Below are 17,357 nucleotides of genomic sequence, written 5' to 3'. Positions count from 1 at the left end.
GAACCCAAGCAAAGTTTTGTATTGTTCTTCCTATAGGCCACAGAGGATTCTATCCTAGGGTTTCCTCACAGCATTCCCAGCAAGTACATATTGTGATCAGCACCATTTTTTAAAAAATTATAGTTCATTTACAACGTCAGATTAGTTTCAGGTGTACAGCAAAGTGATTCAGTGTATTTATATACACACACACACACACATACACATATATATTCTTTTTCAGATCCTTTTCCATTATAGGTTATTATAACATATTGAATATATATAGTTCCTTGTGCTATACGGTAGAACCTTGTTGTTTATCTATTTTATATATGGTAGTGTGTATCTGTTGATCCCAAACTCCTAATTTATCCCTCACACCCCACCCCTCAACTTTGCTTACCATAAGTTTGTGTTCTATGTCTGTGAGTAGCCCTATTTTATAGATAAAAACCATACAGAAACCATGCTCAGGCAGATAATGTGATTTGCCAAAGAGGCCAGAATTGGTGAATGGCTGAGCCAATATGGAGCCCAGGTCTAGCCATCTCTGCTCTGTGTGCTGTTTTACCACAAGGCTACACAACACTGTTCCAGAAGGTGCTGGATCCAGGCATGGGGATAATGAGACTCCTGAGGAGTAACAACGGTAGTGACGGCAGCAAGCTTCTCAACTGCTAACCTGCACGTAACCTGGTCACACGAGGCACAGTTCTGACCCCTTCCCATAAGTTAGCCATGTACCCTTGCTACGGCCCCGGCAAGTAGATACCATCTTACCCCATTTTACCAACGAGCACCCCAAGGCACAGACAGCTTCAGTAATTTGCCCAGGACCACAAGGTTTTAAGGAGCAGAGTGGGGACTGAACATAAGAGTCTGGCTCTGGAGCCTGGGCTCCCCAGCACTACACTAAGGAGGAAACAGCAAACACCCCTGAGTGGGGCCAGCATCCTGAGACCGAGTGCAGGGCAGTTGTGAGGCAGGGATGTGAGCACGAAGATTCACCCGTTGGGAACAGGGGCCGGGGTGGGTGGGGCAGACTCAGTAACCCTAGATTTCAGCGTTTCATGAACTACTAGAAAATAATAAAATTGAGAATCCTACACAGTGGTGTATGGTCACGTTGGACATTTATAGAAACATCAAATAACATCTACTTTCATCAGTATTTCATAAAAGGATTGTTGCTTAAAATAAACCCACAGAGGAAGCTTCATCAATGAAAGTGTATGTTCTTTACTGGGTAAGTTCAGCTGTATGAGACTCAGTGCAGTAGCTGAGTTTTCCTGACTTTGCTAAGGACCAGGAGAGCATGAGAATCAAATGCGTGCCTGGAACAGGCCTGATATGCAGTCAGTCCTCCAATGACCAGAGTGAGCTGTGACTAGCATTAACATTAATATTTTTCTTAAAAGTGACCCACTTTTTATTTTTCTTACATTCGTTCAAAAAGGGAATCCTCATTGTAAAAACAAAACAAAACAAAAGGGAATCCTGGGCTTCCCTGGTGGCGCAGTGGTTGAGAGTCCGCCTGCCGATGCAGGGGTCACGGGTTCGTGCCCCGGCCCGGGAAGATCCCACATGCCGCGGAGCGGCTGGGCCCGTGAGCCATGGCTGCTGAGCCTGCGCGTCCGGAGCCTGTGCTCCGCAATGGGAGAGGCCACAACAATGAGAGGCCCGTGTACCGCAAAAACAACAACAATAAAAACAAAAAGGGAATCCTGTTTAGCTCTGATAAATGGGAAACAGAAACCCAGAGTCACTTGAGTCGATGGCAGGTCAACCTGAAAAGGCAGCAATAAAATCCAAAGGATGGGGCTTCCCTGGTGGCGCAGTGGTTGAGAGTCCGCCTGCCGACGCAGGGGACACGGGTTCGTGCCCCGGTCCGGGAAGATCCCACATGCCGCGGAGCGGCTGGGCCCGTGAGCCATGGCCTCTGAGCCTGCGCGTCCGGAGCCTGTGCTCCGCAACGGGAGAGGCCACAACAGTGAGAGGCCCGCGTACCAAAAAAAAACAAACAAAAAAACAACAACAACAAAAAACTCCAAAGGGTGAGGTTAAGTGGCAGCGAGCTCATGCTGCTGCTCAGGGACGGGGCTCCCTCTGTTGAAAATGGGAAATTAGCAATAGTGGGGGTGGGGGGAGGTGTTCAGTACTGAACCCGGATTTTCACTACATAATCAGGGAGGACACAGAATAAAGGAATGGCTTCCTCGGGGTGTCTCTCAGTGTCCCTGGTGAAGTGTCTGTGAGCCTTCAGAAACAGGGTTTCTCAGCCTCTGTTCAACTGACATTTAGATCCAGGCAATTCTTTGTTGAGGAGAAGGGGAGGGAGTACGTATGTCCTGTGCAGCATAAAGATGTGTAGAAGCGTTCCAGGTCTCCACTCAATAGATGCCTGTAGCATCTACATCCCAGTTGGGACAACCCAAATGTCTCCAGACATTGTCATGTGTCCTCTGGGGGACAACATCACCCTTGAATGAGAACCACTGGCTTACAAGGATATAAATAGGGTGACGGGAAAAAGCGACTGTGACAGGGGAGGGGCCTCCAAGAGATTTCGTGATCAGGAAACAGCTGGTGAGGAGGTGGTGACTGTGCTGAGAAGGGGTAGCCATGTGAAAAGCCCAAGCACACCCACACCCACCAGGCATAGAGAACAGCAACTGCAGAGGCCCGAGGCAAGTACGTTAAGTATGTGCACAGGAAATAGCAAGACACCAGCGTGACCAGAGCAGACTGAGCTCAGGGAAAAGTGTGAGGAGGTGAGTGAAGGGTCAGCAGGGCCAGATAGTGGACCTTCTTATTTTTAAAATTTTGTTATAAAATATCTAAATATGTCAAACGTTTCCTAATTTTGTGTAACCTCTTCTCATTAACACAGAATACAATCCCAATTCTCTAAAAACAGGCATGTCTTACCCTAAGCCCTGGATTTACAGCTCTCCTTTCCCTCAAACTGAGAGGTCTAAGTGATTATCCTCAGGCTGCTGTTTCTCCACCTTGGCTCTCTTGCCCTTGTGGGCTGGATCAACCTTTGTTGAATGGGGCTGTCTTGTCCATCCTCAGGTAGTAAGCAGCATCTCTGGACTCTAACCTGCTAGATGCCGGGACCACCCACACCCCAGGTGTGACAGTCAAATGTGGCTGCAGACTTCCAAATGTCTCCTGGGGACAAAACCAAGTACTGAGAAGCACAACTGTCTCAGCTTCTCTCTCTTGGATCTTGGCCAGGACTCAGGGAACAAGAGACAATCATGAAGGCACAGGAGAACAGAAAAGCCCCATAACCGAGATCCTGTGGTTTAGAACAATACCTGTTGGCACTGAAGGCAAAAACCTCCCGAGGCCCCACCTGCCTCACCCTCTTCCTGGAGACCATCCCATCACTCACAGCCCTGTGGACTGGGTTGCAGGGGATACGTGAGCCAACCAGTCCCACCCAGTCAGCTCCCTGTCTGGAATGTGAAACAAGAACCTCAGACAGAGGCCAGTCTGTGCTGGGCACTGGGGTAGAGGCTCAGGGAAGTATGGGCTCAGGTGGCCACTCCTGCACTGCCTCCATCCCTGGAGCCCAGCAGCAGAGAAAGAAAAAAAGAGAAACAATATAAGTATGCAAAAAAGTAGAAACAAGGTATCTTGGGGCCCCAGAGAGCAGGGACTGGGGTAGCCACTCCTGTCACAAACTTGCTGAGGCACAAAAGCCATTTTGAAAAGACAGAGACGTGAACAAAGCCAGAGGGAAAACCAGGACAGGAGATCCAGAAGTCAGGGCATAATCCTGGTGGTTCCCAGTTCCTACATCAGTCCATCATATGGCCCAACAAGAAATTCTGCCTTTGGGCTCTGCAGAACACCCCTGTTTCCTTCCATCATTTTCTAGAAGCCAAAAAGGAACTTTATTCAAAGAGACACAGGGATAGCAGGCAGGAAGAGATGAATCTCAAAAATGACTGAAGTTGTGAGGAAAAGGGAGGAAGGGCTCCTGAGGCCGTCTTGACCAGCCAAGACAGAGCCAGAGTTTGGGACAGAGGAGGTGGCAGGTCCTCTGCACGGCAAAGTGGCAAGGCCTTACCCAGAGACACCAGAAGCCCACAGTTTTCCAGCATCACCTCCTGGTACAGGGTCCTCTGATCCAGGTCCAGCTGCCCCCACTCCTCCTGGGTAAAAGTCACAGCCACATCATCGAAGGTCACAGACACCTGGAATGTCAAACAGAGATAGTAGCATTAGCCTTGGGATGGTTGGATGGGATCAGAGCCCGTCTCTGCATCGCTGGTAAAGGTGCAGCAAGATCAAGGCCCTAATCACTGGGTACTTCCTCTGCACTGGGCTAAAGGGGAGGTGGACAATGCTTTGGACATAATACAATACAGCTATACTTTGGAGATATTGGGGGTTTGGTTCCAGACCACTCCAATAAAGCCAGTCACATGATTTTTTTGGTTTCCAGGAGCATATAAAAGTTATATTTACACTATACTGCAGTCTATTAAGTGTACGATAGCGTTATGTCTAAAAAAATAATGTAGACACCTTAATTAAAAATTACTTTAGGGACTTCCCTGGTGGCGCAGTGGTTAAGAATCCACCTGCCAAAGCAGAGGACACAGGTTTCATCCCTGGTCTGGGAAGATCCCACATGCCGCGGAGCAACTAAGCCCATGTGCCACAACTACTGAGTCTGCACTCTAGAGCCTGAGAGCCACAACTACTGAAGCCCGCACGCCTAGAGCCCATGCTCCACAACAAGAGAAGCCACCGCAGTGAGGAGCCCGCGCACTGCAACAAAGAGTAGCCCCCGCTTGCCACAACTAAAGAAAGCCCGTGCGCAGCAATGAACACCCAACGGAGCCAAAAAATTAAAAATTAAAAAAAAAAAGTACTTTATTGCCACCTACTGTATAGCACAGGGAACTCTACTCAATGCTCTGTGGTGACCTAAATGAGAAGGAAATCCAAAAAAGAGGGGATATATGTATACGTATAGCTGAATCACTTTGCTGTACAGTATAAACTAACACAATATTGTAAAGCAACTATACTCCAATAAAAATAAAATTTTAAAAAAGGAATAAACTGAAAAGCAAGAAGGAAAAAAAAAATTTTTTAAGTACTTTATTGCTAAAAAATGCTACCCATCATCTTGAGCCTTCAGTGAGCTGTAATCTTTTTGTGGGTGGAGGGTCTGAACTATTGTGAGAACTACCAAAATGTGACACAGAGACACGAGGTAAGTGAATGCTGAAACGCTTGCTGGACGCAGGGTTGCCACAAAACTTCAATCGTAAAAACACAGTATCTATGAAGTACAATACAGCAAGGTACACCTATAGTGTAAGAGAGAGGAGCCTACTATGCAGGAGCCATTGGAAAATGACACAAGTCAATGGAAATGACATTGGAACTGTGAGATGCAGACAGAAAGGACTCTAGGATGTCAGAGGACTGAGTAAGTGATGATAATATCAATAACGTTAACAACAGCAGTACCTGAGCTTCACTGGTCCTACTACCTGCTGGTCCCCATGCTGAGTGCTTTATGTTGTCTCAAAGCAACTAAGTCCCTAGCTCTTAAGCCATCGTTTTCACCAGTATCTCCTGATTAAACACACTCCATACAGAGTTTTCCTTGTTAATGTTACTTCCACCACCATATTCTATACATTCTCCTCAATGTGAAATGTCCAGCAGATGCAGGACCACATCCCTATGTGACCAGAACCACTAAGTAAATATAAAAAATCCAGCCACTCCACTCTCAGATGAACAGCCCCACCAATGCAGATCTATCATTTAAATGCTCCAAGACATCGCCTCATGGTTTTTCACCTGCACTTTCAGTGCTCACATCTCTCTGCTTTCTAGCTTCATCCTAACAGCTTTCTTGAGTTAATATTTCAATTAAAGACCTAGAAATTCCTAATAAATTGACTGGTTCATACCTAGGAACCCTGCAATATTACTCATTTCTGGTACTGGATAAACTCATATTACTGGGCACATTTTGGGCAGGTAGGTAAGGATAGAAAAATTAACTAGGGCTTCAACATTGACTACCAGATGATATACGTTTAATTAATCAAAACTCTCTGGCAAGTAATCCTACAGCATCCTCTATGATTGTTTAAGGGCGCACATATGGATGGCTTTCTCTGGTTGGTTTTAAGTTGGAAGTGGGGACAAGGATTAGGGAAAGGGTCAATTATTAATCAAGTCCTGGCCATTTGGGGCCGATGTTACATAAGTCACTGTTTCTCTTCCTGGACTGTCTCTAGAGATAGGAATCTGGCTTCTGGCAAGTCTTAGGCCGGGCTAGACTCCTGGGTTGTTGATTGTAGATAAGGGACTGGATTACGGGTCAGGTTGTTTGTCAAAGTTCTATTTTTATACGCGGTCTATTTTCCATTTGCATATTCAGTCTCGCATGTTCTAAGACTGGAAATAAAGTCAGTGACGAGCCAGCTCCACTGGTCGTACACAAACACAACGGCAAAGAGAAGTCTAGCGCCTCTCTTGACTTCCACCCTGCTCAGGAGCCCTCTCCGAACCAGAAGAGAAGCAGCAAGGCCAGAAACGTGGTCCACTCACCCGCGTCGGGTCCATCCACGCCGACGCCATCATGGGACCCTGAGGCGAGAGCGGGGCCCGTAGAGGCGGCGACAGAGGCGGGTACCGCGGGCTCAGCCGACCACCACCCGTTCCCTGCCCTGGGCTGGGTGGCCGATCGAGCGGAGGCTCACCGCTCCCTCAAATGCGCGGAGGGGAGCCCTAGCCTCCTTTCTGCTCATTTGCGAAGAGCCGCACTAGAAGCGGCCACTGAACTGCTATCCCCTCCCCACAGCTGGCGTGGACGGAACAGTCGCGCGCTAATGACATCTACAGCCAATAGGGTCGGAAGTCCCTCCCCTGCGCAGGAAATACCCCCGCCCTGGGCCGTCATTGGTCCAGCGCCTGCTACAGACGCGCGGTGCACCGCCTTCTGGGTAATGTAGTTTTTTCTTAACAAACAACCGGCCTCGGAGCGCGTTCCAGAGCCGTTATTCCTCCATGTAAACGACTTAGGAGGCCCAGGGGTACTCCCTGGCAGTCCAGTGATTAGGACTCCGCGCTTCCACTGCCCGGGACCTGGGTTCGATCCCTGGTGGGGGAATTAAGATCCCACAAGCTGCAAGGCACGGCAAAAAGAAAAAAAGAAAAAAGACTTAAGAGACCCAGAGCCCTGAAACAGACCCGCCTCTTCACAGGGGACACAACTTTGGGGAACCAAGGAGCACTGAAGGTGCAGGTGAAAAAACTATGAGCCAATGTCTTGGAGCATTTTTTTTTTTTTTTTGGTTGCACACAGTGAAAGCGCGTAGTTTCAACCACTGGCCCGCCAGGGAATTCCCTTGGAGCATTTAAATGATGGATCTGCAATGGTAGGGCTGTTCATCTTAGAGTGGAGTGGCTGAATAGCTTGTATTTACTTAGTGGTTCTGGTCATATAGGAATGTGGTCCTGCATCTGCTGGACATTTCACATTGAGGAGAATGTATAGGATATGGTGGTGGAAGTAACATTAACAGGGTAAACTCTAAATGGAGTGTTTTTAGTCAGGAGACACAGTGGTGAAAAAGATGCCCAAAATGATCAGAAAACATGTTTGAGCTCCTCGCTGAGTAGTCTGGATGTTTACTCTGGTGCAGTCAAGCTTATTGTAAATGAAGGGAGCAGTTGCCACAAAAAACTGCAACAGGAGGATGTAGGGGAATGTTGGAAGAAAACTCCCAAAATTGCTGCAAGCAGAGCACATGATTTCAGAAGAGGTTGAAGATACATTTATTATCAGGGATGATTTATCCTGACGCGATAATATGACAACACCGCGTAAGTGCTAGTGAATTCATTTGAGAATTGGATGGCATTGATGTGCAGTGAAACATTTTATCTTGAAGATGGCACCATGTTGGATGTCAGTATAAAGAGAATGGACCTCTGGATTGATTAGTGTTCTGATTTACAAATGACATACTCCTGAAAATATTGGGAAAGTGAGTTGAGTCTAGGAGCCACTGGTATAGGTGGTAGGTTATGCACCACCAGGGTGGCTATTTGCATAAAGTAGTAACTTGTTTTCAAGAAGAGTCGTTAAGTCACAAAACCTGCGGCCCAGGAAGGGCATCATTTTGGGCTGCTCTCATGGGAAACAGTTTCTACAGAAATAAAGATTCTAGGGACTTCCCTGGTAAGACTCTGTGCTGCCACTGCAGGGGGCGTGGGTTCAATCCCTGGTCGGGGAACTAAGATCCCACATGCTGTGTGGTGCGACCAAAAATAAATAAATAAATAAATAAAATAAAAATTCTACTCAATTACACACCAACTCATGCAACTATAAAGACCTGGTACAAAATGATTCAGCTTTTATTAATTAGCAAGATGCATCTTAAAAGAGAAGAAACAAAAGACAGAGTAGATACCAGAGCCAAGGGGGCTCCATGAGCAATCACAAAGGATTAGGGGTATACAGGGCTCAGGAAACCATTTGAGCAGATGGGGGAAGCACCCTCCGAGAGTGGGCCCGGACCCATGGGTGCTCCAAGATCTGGACCAAGGGCAACCGCTCCGAGGGCTGGTATCTGAGAAGCTTGGAGATCAAGTCCTGAGCCCCCAAAGGCATTGATGGGGGAAACCTTACATCTACCTGATGAGGCCACAGAAGAAAGGGAAGTATGGTTAATTTCCTTGGTCCATTCAAGGCACTGTTCGGGATCTTAGCAGACAATCTTTGTGTGTGCCCTGGGCTACGCAGGCCCACCAGCCCCCACTGACTAGCTCCCACATGAATGCCCAGAGTGTGGCCTTCCCACCTGGAGGATGCGTCTGTAGGTCTCATTATGGGAGGGGCTCTCAAAGGGCGGATTTCCCACCAGCAGCTCGTAGCAGAGCACTCCAATGCACCACAGATCCACCTTCTCATTGTATGTTCTCCCCTCAATCATCTCTGGGGGCAAGTAGTCCAGTGTCCCACACATTGTCCTTCTCCTAGAGGGCAGAGAAAGGAGCACTAAGCAGAGGATCAGTATAAGGGAAACTCCTTCCCCAGCTTTCAATGAGACAGGAGACCCTAGGAAATCCTGGCAGCCCTCTCCCAGGCACAGGAATTTGGAAACACCAAATTTCAATACAGATCAAGGTTTGAAGAAGGCAAGTACTGGGACCCACCAACTCCATATTTTAGAACTTTTTTTTTTTGGAGGTGCTGCACGTCATGCAGGATCTTAGTTCTCCAACCAGGGATCAAACCCGTGCCCCCCTGCAGTGGAAGCACAGAGTCTTAACCACTGGACCACCAGGGAAGTCCCTCCATATTTTAGAATTCTTCATACAATTATTTAGCTCACGATCCAGGATATTTTCACAAGGAAGATTTGGAACAACCTGATGGTACACCAAGAGGGACGAAGTAAATTAATTATGGTTTATTCATACAGTAAAATTCCTGGAATTATGGAGCAATGGTTCTTAATTTATTTACATGGAAAGTTATTGGTAAAGTTATATGTTAACAGAGATTAATCTCTGTTAAATGGTTGAACCACATTCTTTCAGTCTACAAATACACATTAAATATAGGCATTTGAAAAAGGTAGTATTTAAATACAAACCTAGGCTTGTATCTGGATCTTACGTGTGAAATAAATCAAACTGGATCATTCTTAACCGGCACCCAGGGTGCCACCACCTGACCTACCTTAGAGAGGGGGTGTGCACAGACCAGCCAAAGTCTGCAATCTTCACCTCACCCCTGAACCCCAGCAGCAGGTTCTCCGGCTTAATATCCCTATGAATCACCTTCTTTTCATGGCAGTAGGTCAGAGCATCTGCCAACTCCTCCATTACCTGTGTGAGCAAAGAAAAAGCAGTCTGGAAATGGAGCTGGCCATGGGATGATTATTGCTGTGATTTCCCATCTGGAGCCCCCCAAAAATCTCTTGCTTCCTATTTCTAAGTCAGTTCCACTCATTTATTCAGTGAACTGCCGTAGAGCCTTTCATGTTTCTTTCCATAAGGTAGCACACTTAGATTCTGTTGCTTACAACCAAAGAATCCAAACTTACACACACAATTTATTAATATTCTGGGGGTAATTAGGGTATCCAAATGTGAAGTTGTAGGATATAAGAGTCATTATATAAAATTTATAGACTGAAATTCAGAAATAAAGAAAAAAGCAATCTGGATACTCATGGCCACCACAAGCAGTGACCCCCATCAGCCCATAGGAAACTCATGAACCCAAGCCCTCAGCCTCCCACCTCACCGTGGCTGTACGCTGTTCATCTAATGTGTGGCTCTTTTGCAGCTCCTTGTAGAGCTCACCCCTTGGAGCATATTCTAGAATTAGGTACATCCGGCGTGCATCATGGAAGTAGTTGTACAGGCGTAGGATATTGGGGTGTCTGCGCAACAGAAGGAGGAAGTGTCAAGACTCCTCCCTGAGGCCCAATTCATGATGCTATTACAAGTGACTGGTCACACAAGGGGCAAATTGTGCTGGGACCAGAATAGTAACAGCATGATCTGGAAGTTTGTGAGGGGAAAATGAAACAGGCATCAAGATTCTGATGTCTGACACAGGGAGCTTTACATGGTGTAACTGGAATGAACTGCAGAGAAAAAAATCTTCATAAAGCAATTATACTCCAATAAGGATGTTAAAAAAAAAATCAAGGTGAAAGCAAAGGGCCTATTTGGGGGTAGTATTGGGGGAAATGATGAGTTCAGATGTCGGAGATGGAAGAGGAAACAGGAACAAGTGAAAAAAAGAACCTGTAACAGGAATCTCATACAGAGACTGTCCTTACTGTAGATGTGCCTGGATTTCAATTTCTCTGCGCAGCTGGTGTTCCAGTCCTTCCTTCTCTATCTGGGACTTGAAGAGGACTTTCAGGGCCACAATGAAATGGCTTTCCTTGAGCCGAGCCAGGTACACATTCCCAAATTTTCCCTTGCCGAGAGGACGCCCGATTTCAAAATCATCAATTGTGAGGCGCCGCCTGATAGGAGAGAAGGAAAAGAGTCTCCGTTTCGGAGGTGGGTGGAGAGTCAGGGAAACTTCATGCTCGCCTTCCTCTTTCACTTTACCCTCCCTGGGCCCCTTTCCCTTCTCAAGGGCCCTGTCAGGGTGTTTGGTCAATAACTGTCAGTCCCATGAGGCAACCTTCACACGTGGAGCTTGCTCTTCATCCCTCGGTCCCACTCCCCTTCCTTTTTCAGATACAAAACAAAAGCGCTCACATGGTTGGGATGCTGGGCATCGTTTGACCTGCTACAGCTACGGAAAAAAGAAAAGAGACGTCAACACTTTCTTCTGTGCACACCCACCCCCAACAACTGACACCAGGCCTTTCTTCTAAACCCTCTTTCTCTGGTCCTGGTACTTATCCCTTTCACCTGCGGGCTGCGCACTGCCCGACTTCATCAGTTTTCGGGAGGCTCACTAGACAAGATGGTGGTGAGGAGGACGCCTTCCTGAGCCCTGAGGAGCTGGGTGTCCAGGAAGGAGGTAACCCTCAGGCTGAGGCTCTTCCAGTCCCGACCCGCTCCCACGCAGCCTCGGGGCAGTCACTGGGCGGGAACCGCCTGAGGGGTCCCCTGAGGCTCACCTCTGCACAGACCCACTACCGAATTAGATAAGATCCTGAATAACGCGGCCCAGGCCCTTTATACTAAGTGCTCTGGCCCCATTGGCTGAGCGGGTAGTTCCTGGTTGACTCCCACTGGTTGAAATGTCTGAGGCTTAGGCAGCGTGCCCAATAGAAGAGACAGGAATGAGAGCTCCCGCCCGTGGTTGCGGGGCGGGACTTAAGGCGCTGGGCCAATGAGAGGGCAGGGCGCGGAGACAGGAAGGCGGGAGCCGGGGCAGAAAGACACGAGAGGAGGGAGCGCCAGAAACCGGAAGGGGAGAGAGGGTGGAGGGGTGTGGAGAGTCTGTAATGCAGGAAGCCTGAATGAATGAGCAAACATATAAATCCGTGACTGAATGACTGCTTTAACGAACTCAGTGACGTGACGGAGGTGTGACTGAATATAAACCAACCGTAGGAAGCTGCCGGGGTACGTTATGCAGTTGGCAAACTCCAGAACCACGTGCAGCCCAACTGGCCCCAGCTTGAAGGACGTGTCCTATTCAGGCCGCTCCCCAGGGTCCTCCTCAGTCACTCGCTTATGTGAGGGTCACCACTGTGGAGCTCCCCGAAATTTGTGCCTCTGTCCCCCAGTATCCTGTGGCTTGTGTGCCCTCCCCCAATACACCTGCCTCCCCCAGCCCAGGACTGCCCGGGCCACTTGAAGTGGGGGCACGGACCACAGCTGCATTCAGCCCTCCTGTCTCATGTACTTACTACAGCACAGCTGATCCTTGAACAAGCGGGATGGGGCGGGGGTGGTATTTAAGGGTGCTGACCTTCAGCATATAACTTATGGTTGGCCCTCAGTGTTACCACCAGGGTTCTTGGACTCCCTAATCAATAGAAATTGATATGAGGCCTGAGGAGAAATTCAGGTAAGGCTTTATTGGGACTCCTGCAGCAGGAGGGAGAAAACAAGTAGCAGGTTCGCTGGCTCGCTCCCTGAAGCGGGGCAGGCTGGGCCCTTAACCGAGGTGAGCCCAGGGGTGGGGCTGGAGGGGTGGCTTAGGTAATCTGCCCACCTCCTTGGTGGTGCTGTATGCAGGGGGCATGCACAGTACCGTTTTTGCTCCCAGTACCTTGTTTTTGCTCCTGGTACCCTGCTTCTGTTCCCAGCTCCTCAGAAGTGACAGTTGGGTTTTTGGTCTTTTTGTATCTTGTTGCTCATAATTTGCCCCAATTGCACATGCACGCAGTTGTTTTTAGTCCCTTATAGTTTCTTTGTATTTTGTTGCTGGAGGAGATGTTTGTCCAGGTGCAAGCACTGCAGCAAATGGTCCCACGTCCCAGCTTGTCTTATCAGTATTTGAGATTCCTCCATATCTGCGGGTCTGCATCCAGGGAGGGGTTCAAACAACCCCAAGTGGTGCCGTGCTATAGCATTTACTATTGAAAAAATCCTGCCTTAAGTGGACCTAGGCAGTTCAACCCCTTTTGTTCAAGGGTCAAGTGTATTTGTTGGACCCAGTAATCAGTTTGCATTCTGGGTCTCAAATAGTAAAACCATCCCCCATATTTATTTGTTTGGCATACACAGAAATTTCAAAAACATTTGCAATTGCATTCTTTTAGACAGGGAATAGTGTGAATTGGTGGGGAAATTTAAAAAGGAAAAAAATCTCCAACTCAGAAAAACCTCTCCGAAAAGATAGTAGAGAAATAAAATAGTTTAATATTGTATAAGCATTAAACCAGAATGTGATGCACAGCACAGTTGCTAAGAGATTGCAAAGAATAAAACTCACCCTTTCATATAGCCAAACAGACACAACCCATTACATACATTTTCAAACAATAATTAGTTCTGAAGTATTGACAGCACCATTTGTTACACATAGTTCATCCTAAATTTACCTGGTAATTGGGGTGACTATCTGCTGTTACATTGGCTTTCTAGAAGGGAAAACTAACTTCTCAATTCTTTATGACAGAGGTAGTTTTGCTACTTGGAGCAAGGTGCCTGTCAAAGTTAGGCTCCTACCCTCCCACAGAAGCTGGGATGTAGGGATGCTATCTCCTTTGATGTCTTCATTTCAAAGAGATGGATTCCTAGGTCTTTGAAAAAGACATTCCTGGGTTCGGAGTGTATTGGGGTGTTTGCAGAAAAGCAAGGCTAGTGTGGCTTAGAGCTGCATCTTCAGGGGTTAGAGTGGTATGAGGTAAGTTGGAGAGATAAAGGGAGGCAAATTGTGTAGAACTTTGTCAGCCATAGTAACGAGGTTCTAATATGCACCTGAACGTGTTCTAAAATGTACCTGTGGGGGACTTCCCTGGTGGTCCAGTGGTTAGGACTCTGCACTTTCATTGCTGAGGGCCTGGGTTCAATCCCTGGCTGGGGAACTAAGATCCCACAAGCCGTACAGTGTGGCAAAAAGAAAGAAAAAAATAAGGACTTGCCCTTGACCAGCTCCAGGAAGACCACTTCTGAGTCCTTGAAATATCTTGACTAGTGAGAGTGATTTTTATGCTTACACCTGTAGGCCCCACTGTATCATTATGACCAGATAATTTATGCTAACAATGTGACTTATGATGAAGGGTGGGCTTTGTATTGCCTAAGGCAGCACTACATCTTTGCCTTCTGCGGATCCTGAGTATCCATGGTAGGTCACTTAGGCGCTGCGAGCCTCGGTAAAGGAATCTGTGGACTCTGAAGCTTGGGTGACCTTCCTTTGTTGGCGATAACTGAACATGTTGTCACACATCTTTGCTGAAATTTGAGTCCCTGTGAACTGCACAGGGAGGGATCACCTGGAAGGGGTGCTTGGTTTCTCCCGGACTTTATTACACGTGCCTTCTCCCTTTGGTGATCTTGGTCTGTGTCTTTTTGTTGTAATAAACTGTCATCATGAGTATCACAGCTCTTCTGAGTCTAGTGAATCCTCCTAGCAAACCACCAAGCCTGAAGGTGGTCTTAGGCAGCAAAGAACCATGAAAGTTTCCCTGAAAAAGAAAAGTTATGACCTAGGTGGGTATTCTGGTAAAGGCTTCCCTAGGGAAGTGCTATTTGAGGTGAGATGTGAAGGATAAGCACTCACTCATTAGCCAAAGTGGGTAAGGAAGAGCCCTACAGAAGGGGGGGAAATGAAAAGAAACGGAAACAGGAAGTGGAGAGAGAAGAGCAGTCAGACACGTGCAAGAGAAAAGGCAGTAAATTAGGCACATCCCTTACCAGGTAAGACCCCATGGACGGGCTATGTTAAGGATTCGGTTTTTATCCCAAGAGTTAAGGAAAGTCATGAAACACTTTAACGGTGTGTGTGTTGGGCAGGTAGCAGGGAGTGAGATGCATCATCTAATCTGAGTTTCATCTCTGGTTACACTGTGGAGAATGGATTGAAGAGGAAACGGGTAAAACAAGACCTAATTACTAAACAGAATTAGAGGTGATAAATGATGGTATTATGGTCTAGGAAGGAAGTGGTGGATTACAGAGAAGAGGATAGACTTGAGAGGCATTAAAGAAGCAAAACTGGCAACTTTGCATGTGGGGGATGAGGAAACAGAGGTAACCAGGCTGAGTAAGGGATTTTTTTTTTTTTGGCCGTGCTGCGTGGCATGTGGAATCTTAGTTCCTCAACCAGGGATCAAACCTGTGCCCTCTGCAGTGGAAACCTGGAGTCTTAACTACTGGCCCGCCAGGGAAGTCCCCTGGGATTTCTATCCTTGGTAACCAAACAGTGCCATGTAGTGTAGAGGCAAGACTAAAAGTGGATCAGGGGCTTCCCTGGTGACACAGTGGTTAAGAATCCGCTTGCCAATGCAGGGGACACGGTTCGAGCCCTGGTCCGGGAAGATCCCACATGCCACCGAGCAACTAAGCCCGTGTGCCACAACTACTGAGCCTGCGCTCTAGAGTCCACGAGCCACAACTACTGAAGCCCGCATGCCTAGAGCCCATGCTCCACAGCAAGAGAAGCCACCGCAATGAGAAGCCCGTGCACTGCACTGAAGAGTAGCCCCCATTCACTGCAACTAGAGAAAGCCTACGCGCAGCAACAAAGACCCAACGCAGCCAAAAATAAATTTTAAAAACTTAATATTTGATTTAAAAATAAAAAAAATAAAGACATGGCCTTATCTCATTCTTTAAAAAAAATAAAAGTAGATCAGAATCAGGGAGAAGTGGAAGCCACTTTAGGAATCTTTAAAAAGTCAAGTGGAGAATGAGACATCTTTGAAACATCCAAGTGGGGACAGTAAGAAGAAAATCAGGGGTTCAGGTCTAGAGCTCCAATAAGTCAGGACTGGGAAAATAAATTTCAATTTGTTCAAAGTAAAGAAGATAACTGAAGCCAAGGGTGCAGATGAAGCCTTGGGAGAGACCACAGAGTGAGAAAAAGGCCTATGAAAAGTATTTAGAAATTTCAAAACTGAATGGGTGACTAGAAGTGGATGAGTTAGCAAGTTAGAAAAAAAGAAAGAGGGAGAGAGAAACCCAGGAGAGTGATGTTACAGAACCAAAGAAAAAGAGTATTTCAAGAATGGAGTGGTCAACGGGATCAAGTTCAGTCTCAAGAAAGACAAGGGCTTAAATTTTTTTTCTTCTTTTCTTCTTTTCGGTATGCGGGCCTCTCACTGTTTCGGTATGTGGCCTCTCCCATTGCGGAGCACAGGCTCCGGACGCGCAGGCTCAGCGGCCATGGCTCACGAGGTAAGCTGCTCCGCGGCATGTGGGATCTTCCCGGACCGGGACACGAACCTGCGTCCCCTGCATGAGCAGGCGGACTCTCAACCATCGCGCCACCAGGGAAGCCCCAAGGGCTTAAATTTTATAAACATGGGAGTCACCACCAACCTTGCCCAGAGTGGTGTAGAGGGTGGGACTGTACCAAGGAGGTTCACAAGGTAGGGAGGCTTGGGAAGTGGAGAAAAATAGAAGAGGAGGTAATGGTGAAGTGCAATAATCGCAAGGAAAGGAAAATAGGTCCAAGGGGACTCCTCAGTTAAAGGGAGAGGGAGGAATAAAGAAGTGAGATGTGGGATAGAGAGTGGTGCCTGACACTCAAGGCCATGTGGGAGGACAAATCAGAGAGTGAAGGACAAAAGAACATGCAGATGAGAAGGAGGCTTTAGGCAGCTGAGATCACAGGCACAGCAAACATTGGGCAGACTACGACGGGGAAAATGTTGACGATTGCTTAAGTGATTTCAGGTTTCAAGGAGAGAGAAAGTGAGGAGAGCACATCAAATGTGTATGAAGATTTATACCTAAAATCAAGAGCATGAAATGGAACTAGAATGAGCAATAATAAGCAGAAAGGTTGAAAGACCACGTGGCTACAGATGCCATAAGGGACAAGGGAGGAAAGTGATGAGGATGCCTGTTAACCAGGAGGTGAACAAGAAAACAAATGATGTAGCAGGACTCGGGAGACAGCACACAGAAAGGCGTTTCTTCCTTCACGTCTCAGAAAGTTGGAATCATACAGGGAGACTATCTGAAGTTGTCATTAATGAATTTGTGGCCCCCAGTTAGCCACACTTGGTCATTGTCTGAAGTGTGTGACTTTGAGAAGGGAATCTGGAACCATCTTTCTAAAAGACAAACACCTGGGGGTGGAGGTAAGTGGCATCTTACTAACACCTTGGCCTGTCAAATACCTGCTATTTGCTCACCTGGACAGCCTCTCCTTGGCATTGTTCTTTCCTCTGTCCAGGACTCTCCACACCGTTCCAATTTAAAGATTGCAT

The 17,357-nt window shown here is 47.3% G+C and overlaps 2 protein-coding genes across 4 annotated transcripts in view; both read right to left on the bottom strand.

Moving 5' to 3' along the window:
* Nucleotides 1–17,357, bottom strand: part of LOC101286931 (uncharacterized) — a 94,918-nt gene that overhangs the window by 42,013 nt on the left and 35,548 nt on the right. The gene's annotated exons all lie outside the window — the stretch shown is intronic.
* Nucleotides 8,372–11,703, bottom strand: AURKC (aurora kinase C). Of its 3 annotated transcripts, none has more exons than XM_004283265.3 (7): nucleotides 11,428–11,703; nucleotides 11,272–11,308; nucleotides 10,839–11,030; nucleotides 10,295–10,433; nucleotides 9,725–9,873; nucleotides 8,841–9,015; nucleotides 8,372–8,674 (listed from the first exon to the last, which is right to left on the bottom strand). In XM_004283265.3, exons 1-7 carry the CDS (start codon nucleotides 11,453–11,455, stop codon nucleotides 8,504–8,506), a joined length of 891 nt encoding a protein of 296 aa, XP_004283313.2. In that variant the 5' UTR covers nucleotides 11,456–11,703; the 3' UTR covers nucleotides 8,372–8,503. The 3 variants fall into 3 exon arrangements, with proteins under 3 accessions (XP_004283313.2, XP_033267940.1, XP_033267939.1); XM_033412049.2 differs by having other exon boundaries at nucleotides 11,195–11,308; nucleotides 11,428–11,695; XM_033412048.2 differs by having other exon boundaries at nucleotides 11,195–11,695.

The sequence above is a fragment of the Orcinus orca genome, chromosome 20 (genome assembly GCF_937001465.1).
Source record: "Orcinus orca chromosome 20, mOrcOrc1.1, whole genome shotgun sequence".
In the NCBI taxonomy this organism is placed as follows: domain Eukaryota; kingdom Metazoa; phylum Chordata; class Mammalia; order Artiodactyla; family Delphinidae; genus Orcinus; species Orcinus orca.
This window is presented reverse-complemented; position numbering and strand designations above follow the sequence as displayed.